This window comes from Ptychodera flava, assembly GCF_041260155.1.
Source record: "Ptychodera flava strain L36383 chromosome 23 unlocalized genomic scaffold, AS_Pfla_20210202 Scaffold_23__1_contigs__length_28996876_pilon, whole genome shotgun sequence".
Lineage (NCBI taxonomy): Eukaryota > Metazoa > Hemichordata > Enteropneusta > Ptychoderidae > Ptychodera > Ptychodera flava.
This window is the reverse complement of record NW_027248277.1, coordinates 9702834-9720354: the sequence shown is the minus strand read 5'-3', so window position 1 is coordinate 9720354 and position 17521 is coordinate 9702834. Positions and strand designations below refer to the sequence as shown.

General features: G+C 39.4%; 1 protein-coding gene across 1 annotated transcript; it reads left to right on the top strand.

The window, feature by feature from the left end:
• Positions 1-727: 727 nt before the first annotated feature.
• Positions 728-8292, top strand: LOC139123919 (S-layer protein-like). The gene is made up of 7 exons (XM_070690069.1): positions 728-775; positions 959-1035; positions 1367-1774; positions 2460-2891; positions 3507-3917; positions 4914-5030; positions 7090-8292. Exons 1-6 carry the CDS (start codon positions 765-767, stop codon positions 5018-5020), a joined length of 1446 nt encoding a protein of 481 aa, XP_070546170.1. The 5' UTR covers positions 728-764; the 3' UTR covers positions 5021-5030; positions 7090-8292.
• The last annotated feature ends 9229 nt before the right edge of the window (positions 8293-17521 follow it).

The following is a 17521-nucleotide window of genomic DNA, read 5'->3' as shown; positions in this document are numbered from 1 at the left end:
GAATATAAGTTAAAACACGATGCACATACAGTCAGTCAATGGAGCGCTGTCGGAAGTCTGTTTGAGGAGAATTTGACATGACAGGAAGTGGCGGTGTAACACGAACACAACGATTTTGTTTTTTCGCTTTAAATGACATTACAGAATGTCATAAACATCATTCATCTGATAGACATGAAGTGCGATTTATGAACACGGGGTTATAAATTAACTTACACCTTTTATTGCTCCATTAGCTTATCACTCGAAGGCTCTCAAACACGCTATCAGTGGTTATAAATTACAGAGTTTGATAAGCATATTGGTCTTTTAAAACCTACAGGAGTCACAATACTGTGCAGAGCGATCCTTTTTGTGAAAAAGCTTGTTAATTTTCTGTCAACATGCGAATAGTAAATCACTGATCTGGTTGAATCAATGATATTTTCTTGCTCTGGCTTTTCTGGAACCGGGACGAACGGCTGTTAAACATATGCTTGCAATCTATTATAGTTTGTAAATTAACCTGATAGGCCTAAGCCATCAAACCCAGCCACCACCCCCTCCCACCTACCAAATGGTAGGGGAAGGCCGGGCTAAGTGACACGCTGATAACATCTAAATCCTCATTTCTCATTGGGCGTATCCGAAACACGTGATCATCAGCTAGCCAATAATAGCGCCCTTACATACTGTCACGCAAGCCAACCGCTTTAAAGTCCTCGGGTCCAAGATTGAGAAGTTTCATTAGTAGTTGGGGCCTTTGGCAGAGGTAGTGAATCGTCATGGAAGTTAGGTAAGAGCAAATCCATCGAGTGGAATTCTGGAAATGGCTGTTCTGTCATATAATTTTTTTGTTAATTTTACTTAAAACTGTAAAATTGGACCAGAAGATTGTTCTCTTATTACTTTTAATTTTATTGATGAAAGATTTTTTTATGTTTTGTCTTAAAACAGTTCACTTTTTTTAATTTTACAGAACCATGGCGGTACCTGTATTATCATCAACGTTGCTGTTCTTTGGCATAGTTACCACAGCAAACGGACAGACTTTGAGTAAATATGAACACTAATAATGTCATACCATGTACAATGTTCGTTCTATTTATTACATATTTGAACGCGCGCGCTTTCAGTGAGATATGTTAATATCTAAAATCACGTCAAAATAATATGTTCCTTTTCCGCTCGGCTAAGAACGGGATATTGACAATTCTTGAACTCTTTGAAGAATTGTGCTTTGCATGAAAGTCTACACATCCAAATTATCTTTAAAAGGCTGGATTTTTGAATGTGAACCTGTAAATGAATGCATGTTTTTTACTGATTCCTTTGAGAAATGTGTGAAGTATGAGCTTTTTTATGTTTAATATTTACCATCCCCTAGATGTTGGAAGTGGTACGCTCACTGTCACTGCGCCAGCATCGTTGACTTCAACAATGTGTGATGCCCAGGTTCCCATCACCTTCAACCTGAAACTGTGTGAACTCGGCGGTACTGCTGGAACTGTATCAGGCATCAAAGTGTATTACGCAAACAACGCGAACTACGAAGATGCAAACCTAAAATCTCCTGGAGTGGATGCGACCGTAGCGGGCGGTTCAGTGGCAGTACCAGCTGGCGGCGGTGCAACAATCACCGGTGCAACAGCGACACTGGCAGAAGATACCACTAACTGTGGATCATACACTCATATCTGTGTCGTTCTGACCGTTACTGGTGACAGCACAACAACTAATCACGACTCATGCATCCTTAAAGACGGAGGGACAACGAAGACAGCAAACTGCCCGGGTGAGTTGTGGTGGCTGATTGTGCCTCTCAAACAAATATTTAGACTCCTAAAATCTTACAATCTACAGCCTGTGTATACTTTATACTACTCCGGTAATTATAAATTTCACGCAAATTACGTTACCTGGGTTGGTCGATTGCAAAATAATAATGCAATTAGCAGGACGTTCTCGGTCGTATTACCTCCCGACGTTAAACACTTTCTTCATTAGTTCGTTTAGATTATTTAATGAGTTTATTTATATTTATGGGTTTTTTTTATTTTCTATTTTTTCAGGACCTCATCATGTCATGTCGTCTAGTTTCTTTCAAAAACATGAGAGAGAGAGAGAGAGAGAGAGAGAGAGAGAGAGAGAGAGAGAGAGAGAGAGAGAGAGAGAGATTAATACCGAGGTATACGTACAATCCGCAAAATGATTGCTATGCATTCTGAGCACGCTGCACATCAGCAGAATGTTATTGCAACGAACCTCGAACAAGGCCAAGCAAAGATGTAGCTAGATACGATGTGAAGTGTTTTATCATCATGGTATATTATTAAAAGTGTGTACGCGGAACATCGTGTAGAAATATCCCATACGAAATTGTGACACATATTAAGTTTCCTCAAAATGTTTCCACTTAGCGTTCCCTCCCCTGCAGAAATAAAATTCAATTAATATTTCCATCCTGTCTGTACTCATAGATGTCAAAGCTGGAACGTTTACAATCACGGATCCATCAACTCCAAGCAGCATATCGTACGTGGCTGGAACTGCCACCACATTCACATTCAGTCTGGTTGTAACAGAAACAGCCGGAGTTGTTGACGGTTCACTGACAGACATCAACCTGTATTTCGTCAACAATGCTGAGTACAAAGACGCAACGGTCATTTCATCTGCCACCAGGGCTTCGAAACCAGTCGCCGGGACTCCAACATCTATACCTGCTGGCAGTTCAAATGCAGTGACAGTTTCTGGTGCTGTTGTATCGCTTACAGTTGACGATGCGAACTGCACGGTCTACTCGCACGTATGTACAGTCATCACGGTGGTAGGAGATGAAGGCGGCACGGACGACGACTACACGTGTAAAATACTCGACGCTACCAATGCCGGGGTGGTCATCTGTCCAGGTAAACGTACATTTTAGTATCAGTTGTACCAAGACTCCGTAAGCGTTAACTTTTGATGAATGCGCGACAGTATTAGGCACTTTTAACAATATTTTTCGTTTGTCGTCCGCGGGCAGGTAGCTAGGTTTTCAGGCAAACTGGTGAAAACATACACGGTGTTTCAGATATTTCAAATAAGAATAGCTGTTCACCTGCCCCGGCCAAGATATACATTAGAAAAGTAGTGCGTATATTTAAGTTTTGTTTTTCATGTGTTTTTGTTTTTGTTGTTTCTGTTGTATTTTCCGTGTGTTTTTTGTTTTCCTCAGTCGAAGGGTAGTATGGTAGAATTTGAGGCGCCAATTTCTTTTCTACTTGTGCAACACAGTTTCTTGTTTTATTCCCAAAATTATTTCAAAATGTCAAGCGTCAACTTCAACACTCTTAGTGTTTAATGTCACACGTCACACTGTCATTATCACAATGAAAAATCTAAGCCTGGAATTCGTCCACCTATCTTTCTTTGTTCACCATGAGCAATGTCGATTCTTTCATAATGTGATTTCCCGCTGAAAAAATAGATTGCAGTCTATACTTACCAAATGTTTCAAAGCTCATCGTACTTTTCTCCTCTAGATGTTTCAGCTGGAGCACTTGTCGTGACGAATCCAAGCAAAATCAAGTACAAAACAGACGTCGCCACCGCCATCGCATTCTCATTGGCAGTTACAGCTTCAGAGGCCGATGGAAGTGTTACGGGTGTCAAGATGGCCTTCGCCAACAACGCACAGTACGAGCAGGCGACCGCAAAATCTACCGAAGTCGACGCGGGAAACGTTGCAAAGACAACCGTCCCGAAAGGGACAACCCCTGTCACTATCTCCAACGCAACGGCATCGTTACAACTGGACACAGCTAAATGCGCCAACTACACACACCTGTGTGCTATCATCCAAGTTGAAGGTCCCAACGTGAACACAGCGAATGACGACACTTGCATCGCGCTAGGAACAGGAGACGGTCAAGCCGGAGAAAAGGAGTGTACAGGTAATTATATTGTTTGTACTGTATGCCATTAAGGTAGTATGCACCTCGAAAGTGAAAGGCTTCAACTTTTGCTCAAACTTTTCTTAAGAAATCTTTCAATCATTCTCTTTCAAAATCAAGAATAAAAGCCTGTGATCACCGTGCAAATTTTGGTACTAGAGAAACAAATTACCCAAGATTTACCGATATTAGAAATTCAAAATGGCCGCCAACCCTGTCTTAACTCTATGGAGAAAAATTAAATTTCCGAATGTCGAAAAACTAAGCCGGTGAAAAGTTTTCTTACAGCAACAGTTTTAAAATGAACCCCAACAAGTGGTAGATCAGAAAAGAACTGTAACAGTTTGAGAGTCCAAATATCTGTCCCCGAGGCGCATTCTACCTTAATAAAGGACCAGAAGATGACTTTTCACTATTCTTGTTTGGTATATCAATTGCAAATGCTTGTTCTACTTCCCAAAGCATGTTGAAACCCCTCCAATAAGCTTTTCAAAATTGAAGGTGCGTGTAAAATGCAGCGTTATTGTTGAAACTTTTGAATTCCAATTCACTTGTTAACAATAACAATACATATACAGGACTGGTTGAGTTTAAAGGCTAAATATACATATCTCAACCTGTCTGGGAATTAAATTACGGCACTACGGTTGACACCAATGCAAAAAATAGTGAAACAATCATTAAATGTTAAAGCTAGTGGTCATTTTAATAAGGATGTTGTCATCATTTGCTGTCCAATCATAATTAAATCATGAACACTTACCGTTTTCAGCCTTATGATGTATTCTAGAAAACAAAATGTACTGTGTTATTGAGTGTCAATATCCACAGGTGACTAATATATGTTGCCGCCTTACTGTAGCGTAAATATCCAATGTATTAATTTGAAATTAATATCTCATATATTTATTTATTTATTTATTTATTTATTTATTTATTTATTTATTTATTTATTTATTTATTTATTTATTTATTTATTTATTTATTTTTTATAAGGATCCAAAAGCAGTGCGAAGTCCCTTGGTGATTTTTATGTCAATTTCTTCGTCATGATGGTTCCGATGGTGTTCACATTCTCAACGATTTGGTCCGCCATGGTTTAAACTCATTCCAGTAAGTTTGTCAGAGCACGCTTTGGTTAATTTCTTAATGTGATGATCGTAAGGATTAAGTTTTCACTTCGCCAGCTTGCGGTAGTTGGTTCATTTATCCCTCTCTTCCCACATCTCTTGCTCTGTCTGTCGATGCCTTTCCCTGATTGTTCTCCGCTTATTTAATTTCTGCCTTGAAGTTCATTGCTATGACTCTCTCATTTTCTGTTTCAAATAATGTGGATGTGTGCTTTCTATCCTTTTAATCCATGCCTTATTTTGTTCTTCGTGTCTGCGTGCCTACTGTCGGTCCGTCTGTTTGTTTGTCTTTATCTCCGTGTGTCTGTCTCTGTCTGTCTCTCTCAGTCTCTATTTTGTTATGCCATTGATAATGCCAGATGTTTGGTGGAAATATTTATTTATTTATTTATTTATTTATTTATTTATTTATTTATTTATTCATTTATTTATTTATTCATTTATTTATTTACTTATGCATAATAAATTGTTATTTGTGTCATTTACTCGTTTTGTCTAGTTTAATTATTTTCTTTATCACATGAACTGGCCCGTATCTCCACCTGTGTGACGTACACCAGCACAGATAAGAAATCCATATTACCGCTGTTGTACGTCATCAACCGGAACTTTTTTCCTGCAATGGTACCGTTCGTACGTGCACATGTACATCGCGACACAGACCGATTTGTCGTGATCGATGCCGTGCTCTCATGGCATTTTGACAAAAAGGTGACCCGATAAATCCAGATACGGAAACATAGAAGGCATGCCCAACGAAATTTCGAGTCGCTAAAGCTTTACTATTCCCAAGAATCGAATGAGGATACCGTCGATCGTTTGGCTCAGTAACGTCACGGCTCCAGTCGCAAGGCTCAATGTGGATATCGTCGTACCTGGCGATCGCCAAGCGACGTCGTACCTGGCGATCCCGGTTGGCGATAAACCCGAAAGATACACCTCAACGAAAGTTCAACTTAATAAATGAATACTGTATAAACTTCGGGAAAGCGACATAGAAGGCACAAATATCGACGAACAACGATAAATTTCCTTCATCACACAAATATCGTTTTCCGTTGTTTCTCGATCGGAATCAAGCCTAAGCTGTCGACCTGTAGCGTAAACTCTGCAGTGCAGCGCTGTAGAATCCGATGCATTTCGAAAGTTGACTCGGACACACTAACAACAGAACAGAGTTCCCGTCAAGTAACAAAATTGGGAAGTACCTACGAGCGATATAAGTGTCACAGCAAATATCAAAGTCCGTATGACGAAAACATTGACGACTGAGATGGCCACCGGTGACCAGTGCCCACTAAAAGCGTACAGGTACACTGTGTGTGTCATCGATCTGAAACTTTCGGGCTCGCCAAGGCCGTAAACTTGTGATATTTTAAAAGCCACAGCATCTGTAAGAATGATAACTACTGTTTCGATCGTGCCGTTGCATTCGCTTTATAAATATAATTCTAAATATTCTAAATAACTCAAAATACTATCGTTATCCGTCGCCAGCGCGGTGAAAGCTATGTCCGCCGATGGCAGACTTGCCTTGGCATCGCTCCAGCGCGAGACAATGATTGACACGCGCACGTGACCGAATCCGTATGTCTGATTGGTGGAGATACCATTCCATGTATCAAATTTTTAGCTTAATGGGATTTATGAATGAAAGTATACCTGTAAACATTTGCACATCTCCTTGGTGACGGACCGCTTTACTCATTAAATGTAAGTAATCCGCGTGATTAAAACACAAAATCGCGATAAAAATCATGCAATTTGTTACAATAATTTTGATCTATCCACATCAAAGAAAAATAAGAAGACTGTTCATGTGATAAATATATAATCCCATGGTATTTTTCTCTGTTTGACGTCATCGTATACTCGTGTTTTTCGCGGAGCCGCACAGCTTCTCGCCTTCGGCTCGAAGTTGTACGGCTCCGCGAAAAACACTCGTATACGATGACGTCAAACAGAGAAAAATACCATGGGATTATATATAAAAAGTACTAGAGTCTACAATAATTAAACCTAGTACTCTCTCTCTTTTCCAGGTAAGTCTTTACACCGCCTTTCCAATTTTGGAGCTTGGTCGAACACTTCATATTGACTTCGCCTCGCGGATGCTTTCACAAATCTTCCTATAAATCGAAAGTTAAAAATTCTCTGCTCTTCAATATGAAGATTAAAAGGGACGGAAGCTATAAATTGTGGCTATTTTTCAGTATTTTTGTAAGTTTATGAGCAAACCCCTTTAACAGGCTTTAGTATCCACTATTCTGCTCGTCAACATCGTCGGTGTTTCATAGTCAATGTTGTTGTTGAAATGAGATTATGAGTCCGAATGTGAATCCAATTTTCAACAATAGCAATAACTGTATACTCATTGGATGCGCTGATATGCTAAATACCGAGTTTTCAAATTTGCTTAAGGGATTCAGCTTAGAAATGATACTTGATACAGAGAACAAAAATGCTGCAAACTAGCAAAGTTTATACATATCGAAGCTATAAGTTAGATTTCAAAATTATATTTTAAAAATTCGATAAACACTTGAATCTACTTCTGACCTACATTCACGACTAATTCAGCGATCAATTAGCAATGGGCAAATATGGTTATATATTTCATTTGATTGTTATATTGTTTAGTAAAATTAATCTTTAAATGCTGCATTTTCCGTTCGATAAGACGCAAGAGGGCTATTTTTGTTCATGAGTAGATCAGAGTCGTGTTTCTATTATATGCAGCAGTATTTTTTGTACGTGAGGTCTGTCCACAGTTAATTAGCGTCTACTGTCGTTCGTTGTTACGGGACCGGAGTGTATCTATGACGGTGCTATGGACGATGTTTAGCGAACTGACTCTTGCTTCAGCTGAAGTTATCTCGCTCGACAAAAGACTCCGTACCCGAGATCCACTCCAGCAATGCAATGCAATACCGAATTAAAGTAAGACAAGGATATCAGCAATGAGCCCTCACATAGTTCTCTGCTTGATAAGCGCCCTCTTTAGGTGTAATATTTCTGTTTCGTGTTGATGAGCGAACAATAGTATATCCGACCCTTCAAGCGAGACATTTTATTCACTTCGAATGGCGCCAAAAGTAACTCACACATTGAGTTCGGTCAGGCACTGAGTCTCGAAATGTTAATACGATATGTTTGAAATAAATCTGTTTCTTGAAAAAGACACAAATATTGATAGTATAGTTTTTGCCATCCTCAGAAAGGATTAAATCTCTTTTGCATATAGTACATACGTTTATTCACGGTGTGAGTGCATGAGAACGTATGAGTAATTTTATTTCATTATTTTATTTGATTCTAATTGAATGGTCGCCAGAGTATCAAGCTTACATTTTATCAGTCCGTCTTCAAAAGATAGAAAGTTAATTTGCCAAAAGATCATCATACTCCATCTTGTCCTCTCCCATCCCACCCATCTATCCATCTATCCAACTCTCCATTTCTCTCTTCATAATCAATCTATCCCGAATCCGTCCCTCCCTTCCGTCCTCCCTCCCTCCATCTCTCCCTCTCCATTATGCGTTAATTTTATTTCGGGGTTAACACTGAAAACTAAGACAACATACTATAACTGGTTGACAGAGACACGCTATCAAGTGCGTTGACTGCTCAAGCTGATGTATTCTGGGATATCCACCGGAACATATTGAAATGTGCCAACAGTTGAGTGAGAAAATACATAAAAGTCGAAAATCGCCTAAACTATGGCCGTAGTTAACGCCCAATGGGTTTACTGTTCGTAAAGTGATGTCATCTTTGTCGCGAATTCAGTGCCATTGTGACTTCAACTGGTCAGAAAAGACTCACAAGCTTGTTTGGTCAGAAACTGTAAGTCTAAAGGGACTTGGGATTTTTTAAAGAGAAAATAAATCACTTGATAATGAATCTGAGCTATTAGTTGACTTTTAATACACTCCTTGATGGTTACGTCAGGTAGTAGACAAGTTAACCACATAGAAAGACTGCAATAATAGGAACGCCACGTAGGCTTGAACGCACCTGTTTCAATCGTCGGTGGGGGCGCACAACACAGTAAAGAAAATTACTTTCTATAATTTCATTTAAATATGCTGTGAACTCTGAGAGAAGTGATGCAAACAAATTCGGAGTGTATTTTTGAGCTAGTGATCAACGATATCAAGCATAATTTCGTATTGATGTCTTGATTAGACAAATTTCCACACTAAATTCGCCAATGTGGTCAAGAAAAGTTCTATCGGAGAGAGCTCCTTGCAATTATTCCTAACATAGTCTCGAGAATGAAAAGAAAAAAATGGAATTTCAAGCAAGAATCCAATAAAAACAAATTACTAGAACATTATCAATATTCTTAGTACACTTTATGAAGAACGATACTTATCCTTCATGCGTACGTTTGGCTTTCAGTACTGGAACACTGCATCACGGTTCACAACAGAAACGCGTGGTTCGTAGATAGTGCGACACCAATCGACTGAAGTCTTAACAGCGACCCAACCTTTGAAGTGACGTACCACATTGCTCTCAGATACCAATCTGATTAAAATAAGATGTAGAGTAGGGCGACGTATTTACTTACGCGATCGTCTCTCTATACGACAGCAACAGAATACCGCGTAAGTGAAAACGTCGCCGTACTCTACATCTTATTTTAATCAGATTGCTCAGATACCTGCTTGAGGCTATGACGTCACTGCGTGATTTCAACTTTTTAGGGTCTTTCCTCGTAGCAAAAAACAAGCCGTGGTTTGCGAATACGCTGAACCCTGGCATAGGCTATTCAGTTCATTACTCTCGAAGCTGGGAAAAGCCTTCATTTCTGATATCCATCAACGTCTTCTATATTTATAAACCTTTCACTGATTAACGCGAATAAACACCAAGTTTGAGGATTATTGGAACATGAGAACATTATATTAGCAATTGAAATGGAAACAGAAAAGATGAGGCACAGGAACCATGTAATGATGTAAGTCAGTTGCCTTTTGCTCTCTGGTCTGATTTCTTGTCGAGCTCCAGACTCTTGAATAAAAATTTATCTTTGAGGAAGTTAGACAAGCAAGGTTGATAGTTAAAAAACCCATACTGATGTTCAACTATCTTCCATGTATACTAGGTGGTCATATCGCCCTCAACGATATCTGTAAAAATTTCAAGACGTACTGTTTTGCGAGCAAGGTTGATAGTTAAATACCCATACTGATGTACAACTGTACTATGGTCATATCGCCCTCAACGATATCTGTAAAAATTTCAAGACTGTTTTGCGTTTGCACATGTGGGCTTGAAACTCGATTATTGGGAGAGAGAGAGAGAGAGAGAGAGAGAGAGAAGAGAGAGAGAGAGAGAGAGAGAGAGAGAGAGAGAGAGAGAAGAGAGAGAGGAGTGAAGGAGGGTGGGAGAGAAGGAGAGAGCCAGCTAAACTCCTAAGTTATACTGTCTTCAATTTACTGCATTTCCTCCCCTGTTTTCGGTTTTCTCCACCACGAGAGGGGTTATAAACAGGCAGACGAACACTCAGTCAGGAAAATAGACGGAGTCAGATAGATGATTGACGGAAGTCGTCATATGGAATCACAGACTAGGGAAATATGTTAAAGAAATCACTACCGCAACAAATGGATTAATACATAAACACATTGCATTTTATTGTGACAAGTTGCTCATTATACGTGACATCTGCCTAATCGTTTTCCAGCACAGACTTGCCACTTAGTCGAGACTGAGTTTTTACCGTCTCTTTCGGTTACAAAGACTTGATGCTGCAGAAACACTACGGCGATTGAATGTACCTTACTAAACAAATAGCACGATGGTGTCTTCAATGGTGTAAGACGATGTGAAAATATAGAGCTTTCTGTTTGTACATATACTCAGCATTGCGGCTGACTTGCAGCGTGTTTGCAACGTTATATGTGATTGGTCGATTGTCACTATTCACAGCAACTTAGGGTGTTTATCTGTATTATTCAATTATAACGGTAAGATTCTGCCAACCAATTGGATAACAGCTTCCCAATGGCTGCAAGTCAGCCCAGCATTTATGATGACATGGCACGCCAGTATACGTACAATATATTTTAGAATCCACAGGTATTACTGAACTAAATTGATAAAAACGAGTCTTTTCCAACCTATGTGTTGGAACTCTGGCACGGAGTCGTTCGAGAAATATACATTTCACTTAGTGGCAGTTATATACACTTAAAGAAATCATATTTGACGTCATCCATAGCGCCGTCATGATAACACACAAATTGGTTCGACACCATATTGCAGCCTATAGGCGTTGGAGCAGAAATTAACTAAAACTAAATAAAATGCACTGAAATGTTCGCACGTCACGGTCAATCTTAATATTAAGCTCGTTATGCTAAGCTTCAAGGTGGAAGATCATTGTCGTCGTCGATCTGAAAGTAAAAAAAAAACCAAAAGACAACGCAAGTAAGATTTAAATATGGGATCGACTAAGTTCATTGAATGGGATATTTGTTTTCTCTGGTTTATAAAGTTTGTCAAAAGCAATATAGCAAATTATGCTGTGCTCTTTTTAACCATCCTGAGTGGCATCGACATGTGACACTTGCAGGAAGGGTTTCATGACATGATTGCTGAAGGTCGTAAGTACTTGGATCGATGTTGAGTAGTACGCCAGAACAGTAATTAAAATGTCCCGTTGAAAGGGAAATTTTAATTTCGGAAATTTCGATTCGTATCGGAACAAAAATTTAATGTTCTCACATTTATTATTGTTTAATATATTTTGAAATATAATAGCCAATTGTTTGTGTAGGGAAAATTTTTCTGTTTTACGTACACATGCATATCATTAATGTGACACTTATCACAACCTGAAATGACCTTCGTTGACTACAATTAACATTTAGACTTATTTCAACGACAAAAAAGCATCATGGATTTTTCCGGTAGAGATACATTGACCTAGATAACGTACCAAACTAACCATGATTATTGCATGCTCTGGACCAAATGATATTTTTTTCGGAATAAAATAAATTCAAAGTGATTTGCGAGCTAACCTGAAAGATTTCCTTATTTTTACAAAATCTTTCGTGATTTTATTTTTATCAGATTTAGTCATGTACCTATCATCAATCATCAGTTTCAGACACTCCTCTGTCATATCTTTTACGATAAGTAGTGTATCGAGTGTAGAGGTTATTTTGACATACGTACCAATAGCAAAGCTTGATAGATGAGCCGTGTACATTAAATCTGAAACAGCACTGTTATCATCGCCATGAGTGCAATGAAGACATCCACTGTTGGAATTCCGGCACTTGAATCAGCTAATGAAAAAAATAAGAATGGAGAGAGAATATTTACTTTCTGTGAGATAAAACATGGCAAATTGCAGGGAGAGAGAAGAATGACAAGGAGGAAGATAGGAAGTGTGAATGGATATTTGTTGTAAGGGAAGCGCCATTATGTTTTGAAGAGGTGGTCCGAATCTGAATGCATGTTCGTTTATGAAGCATTCTTCAAAGAGCGGGTAAGACAGGCATACTGGACAACGCCTTTTCTTACATTGCACGATAAAATTTTGCAATGGTAACGAAGAAATGAGGGTTATCAATAATTTAGACTTCATCTAGCATAATTTTCTTTCACTTTAAACCATACCTCCAGAGCACATAATGGTCCATCCTAAGTGATCGCGACAAGCAGGATGTCTTGATAAAGAGCTGATCTGTATTGATCACCTACCAGTACACGTAGGCACAGCGTGGTTCCATTTCCCATCGTCACATGTTAAAGTACCCTCACCACTCAGAGTAAAGCCACTGTCACAAGTGTACGTTACAGTTGAGCTGTGAGTGTAATCTGTGCCACTTTTCTGACCATTAGTCGGTGCTGGTCCGGGATCACTACAGTCAGCTGGGGAATCAGCTAGTGTGGAAAAAATGCAAACACTTTGAATCTCGTGGGACGACTAGCGCGAAATGTTGACATTGGGACAGAACACATCACATGACATGCGTGGGATTGTTTTCAACTGTCGAGAGTCCTCCTGCCTTTTTGTTGCTTAAAACCAGTGTAACGACTGATGTCATTGTGACTAAATCGCAAAGTAGGTATGATGGGCTTGTTGAATACCTCGCTTACGATCTCAGAACGAGTGCAGAACGTAAATGACCGAATTTCATGCGTAACTCAGCGACACCAAAGACCAGTGCTGTACAAACATGGCTGTCGACTTTGGGTGTTTATAAGTTTATATAGAAAGCCAAGAATATGAAAAAAACCTTATCAGATTTAACAAGCTTTATTGAAATATAGTATGGTGAGCACTTTGCTGGTTTGGCGCAAGGAATTTGTAAGCTTATAGCTCGGGATGTGAGTACATGGCAATGAGCAATGACTGCTTTGATATAATGTTACGAAGCTGTCTGTCTCTGAACAAAGTGCTTGGTCTCCAATATAGTTTGAAGCTGGTTCAATTTCCGCCATGCAGCGTAATCAGACGGCAGAATACACACCCGCCTCATAAATTATTGTTGTATGGTGCACCGTCGTCGTCGTGGTAACTTCGGCCACATTACACTATACCTGTACGGTTAGTAGCTATCGTAGGATCAACACTGCGAAATTAGACCCAAATACGGTTTTGGCGCCAGAAAAACAAACATTTTCAGATTTTTGAAAAGTGAAATATCTTACATTTACAGTCAGGCTTTTCCCCGGCTTTGGCAGCATCTTTTCCAAACTCGATGCAAACTATGTCGTTACTCCTATCGTCATCCGTTACTATGATTAAAGCACACAGTTTAGCGGAAGCGTCACAGTTGGTGGCATCTAAAGTGAGGGATGCGGCGGTGAGGTCTTTCCATTCCCCCGCCCCAGTGACAGGGCCACTCGGTGCATTACTGCCACCAGCGGTCACTTCCGTGGACTTCTTACTGCCGTTCGCGTCGCTGAAATACACCTTGACGTTGGATACAGTCCCGCCAGTCCCAGCCACTGTATATGCAAGGTCAAATGTCGACGCTGTTGCAGTCGCTAAAGGGAAACCGCTCGTTGCCGGATTTGGAGTTTTCAAAGTTAATGTACTCGCTCCTATATCTTTTTAAAAGAAATTAAAATTACCGTTAAATAGCATTGACAAGTATCAGACTGGGAGGTCGAGAATTGAATGTCTTTAGCTGTCATCATAAAACCTGATCCCGAATTTATTTTGAAAGTGCATCCATAAATATTTCTCTGCATGAAGTTTGACAAGCAATACTTATTCATTTCAGGGGATTAACAGTTTAACCGAATCAAACTGTGCGCAATTTTTGAACGAAAGCAAAACCCAAAATGCGTTGACCTTTGCAGTGATAAATTTAGATTTCATAATGAAATATATAAGTAAGCTTATGTTTAACTATTTTCATTGGCGAGGGTTAAGTAGTAGTGTCTGAATGTTTTCTGTATGGACCTGGAGCTCGAATCACATAACAAAAAATGATAACTGAAAAAGTCTTACCTGCACACACCTTTACACCGGCTTTATCAGCTCCAGAGCCAAAATCTACACAAGCTTCATTGTTATCGGGGTCAGTGTCACCAGAAGCTGTGATACTTGCACACATCTTAGTGTAATCTGCGCAGTTAGCTGAGTCTATGGTCAAGTCTGCAATGATATCGCTGAACGTCCCGCCTGAAGAGGTTGGTGTCCCTGGAGATGTTGGGGCGTTGGCTCCCGTTGCGGTTGCCTCTGCCGATTTTTTGGTCCCATCGGTGAAATACACTTTGACTTCTGTTGGGGTAACACTCCCACCGGTTACAGTGTAGGCCAAGTCGAATGTAATTTTCAATGCAGCGCCAACTACCAGCTTACTGCTTGTCGGATCCGGTGTCTTCACCTTTAGCGTCCCTGCAGTTAACTCTTGAAAAAGCGCAATATAAAGTCATGTATTTATTTAAAAAGCGAGTGCAACGATTGTTGGACAGTTTCCGTCACTTGGATCTTACATTTACAGGCAATTAATATAATGATGAATCAAACATGTTCAATTTGCGTAATATTTCTTTAAACTAAAATCAACGATTTGAAACTAAATGATATATTGTTGTCCTTCATCTTCATATCGAGGACCTCGACTCGGGAACAGCTCTCTCTCTCTCTCTCTCTCTCTCTCTCTCTCTCTCTTCTCTCTCTCTCTCTCTCTCTCTCTCTCTCTCTCTATATATAATATATTTAAAATACTAGTAAAATAGAAGTATACCTTGAGCTTGAGAGATGGAAACAAATCCGAGCAGAATAGGAAGGAAGGCTAAGCTTAACATCGTGTTGCTACATAGAAGGAAATAAAACAGGCGTTAGACACTACTTCGAGAGAATGCACGGTCCGATAGTCATATTTGAGTGTTACAATTATGGCACACTAAATATATTAAACACGGTATGTCGGTATGCTTTGGATACTAAATGAGTAAATTTGTGATATTTTTGGTTTTAGTATTTGCAGCAAGATGTCATCAACATCAGAATAACATTTTGAATAGAATAGCATCTTTGATATCAATATTTTCACGAGTATTTCGTAAATGTCTTTGAAATAGTACTCACGGATATATCTTCACTGATAGAAATATAGTAAATGGTATAGAGAGCAATGTTCTGACTTCAACGTCCTTTGGTTGATGCTTTATGCATTTTGTAAGGAGGCGTGGCTTTTTGGTTTGTGAATTGTAAACATGGCAGTAATAAAACGTCCTCCACGCTCTCGAGGGTCTTCGCGGGGTGTGTCATAGCCAGTGAATATTTATGACCTCCTCGTTATTTATACTCTATATTAAAGCATTCACATTTAAAGGGCTAGGTTGAATACTAAACAAAGTCCTTGCTAACTCAGACTGCCTTTGGGACATGAGGGGAGTAAGGTTCGCTTCCGGTTTTCTTACATGTGTGACGACAGGTATCGGCTCGTTTCAAGGCTATTGAAGGTATCGCATTTTGAGAGGGATATTATATACATAATATATATATATATATATATATATATATATATATATATATATATATATATATATATATATGTATATACGGTAAAATCCTTCCGTCTGCAGATATATAGTCCCCACTGCCCACAGACGAGAAAAACAGTTTTTCTCCTTGTCTGTAATCTGCCGGACGATCACCATATCTCATCTCGTCACCTTCTATCCAACCCTTTCTCACTCCCTGTTTCATAAATCAATCTATCCCTAACCTATCCCTTCTTTGCTCCCTCCTTCCATCTCTCCCCATCCATTTCGGGGTCAACACTTGAAAACCGGGACATGCTATAGAGAACGTTGACTGCTCAAGACGATGTAGTCTGTGATATCCGCCGGAACACATTGAAATGTGCAACAATTATGTAGGAAAATACATATTTGTCGAAAATCGTCAACAATATCGTTGTAGTAAACGCCTAATGGGTTACTGTTCAGAAATAGATGTCATCGATATCCATGTCGCGAATTCACTGCTATCGTGACCGGAAAGTGATATGCAGAAAAGATTCACATGCTAGTTTGTTCAGAAATTGTGAGTCGAAAGGGATTTGGTATTTTCATAGACAAAAAAAATAAATTACGTGATAATGAATCCGAGCTATTACTGGACTTAAATCACCCATTTGTGGTTACGCCAGGTAAATACAGTTGACGAATCAACCACTTGAACATTTGAACTCCACATAAGCTAGACCTCTCCTGTATGAATTGTCGGTGGGGCGCGCACAACACAGTACAGAGATTACTTGAATCATTTCATTGAAGTATGCTGTGAACTGTGCCAGAAGCGATGTTAAAGAGTTTGGAGTGCATTTCTGAGCTACCGATACACGTTATAGATAGAGCTCCTTGCAAGTATTCCAAACAGTGTCTCAGGAATAAAACAATGGAATTTTAAGCGAGAAGCAAATAAAAAAAAAATCATTTTATCTCGCAACTAGAACATCATTATCAATATTCTTTACAATTTCTGAAGAACGATACTTATCCTTCATGCGTACGTTTGGCTTTAAGTACAGGAACACTGCATCACGATTCACAACAAAAGTGCTTGGTTCGTAGATAGTGCGAAACCAAACGACTGAAGTCTTAACAGCGACGCCACCTTTGGAGTTGCGTTCCACATTACTTTGCTCTCAGATACCTGCTTGAGGCTAGGACGTCAATACGTAATTATATGTCGGAGAGAATGCAGATTTCAACTCTTTATAGGTTACAATGTATTTACCAGTAGCAATAAACTTTTTATAAGGTACGCCGCAGTTTGCAAATACACTTAACCCTTGGCCACACTCTATTCGATTCAGTACTCTTGTTTTATCCGAGGAAAGCCACCATTTCTGATATCCACAAACGCCCTCTATATTTTTAAGCGATTCATGGATAAACGCAAAAAAACACCAGGTTTGAGGACTATTTGAAGAGGAGAACATTAGCAACTGATATGGAAACAGAAACGAGGGAGGCACA

What these genes read in the sequence shown, in the direction of transcription:
- LOC139123919 (XM_070690069.1), top strand. An exon ending in AGCAAACGGACAGACTTTGA is followed by an intron (nt 1,036 to 1,366) that starts GTAAATATGAAC and finishes ACCATCCCCTAG; the next exon opens with ATGTTGGAAGTGGTACGCTC. An exon ending in CGGGGTGGTCATCTGTCCAG is followed by an intron (nt 2,892 to 3,506) that starts GTAAACGTACAT and finishes TTTCTCCTCTAG; the next exon opens with ATGTTTCAGCTGGAGCACTT.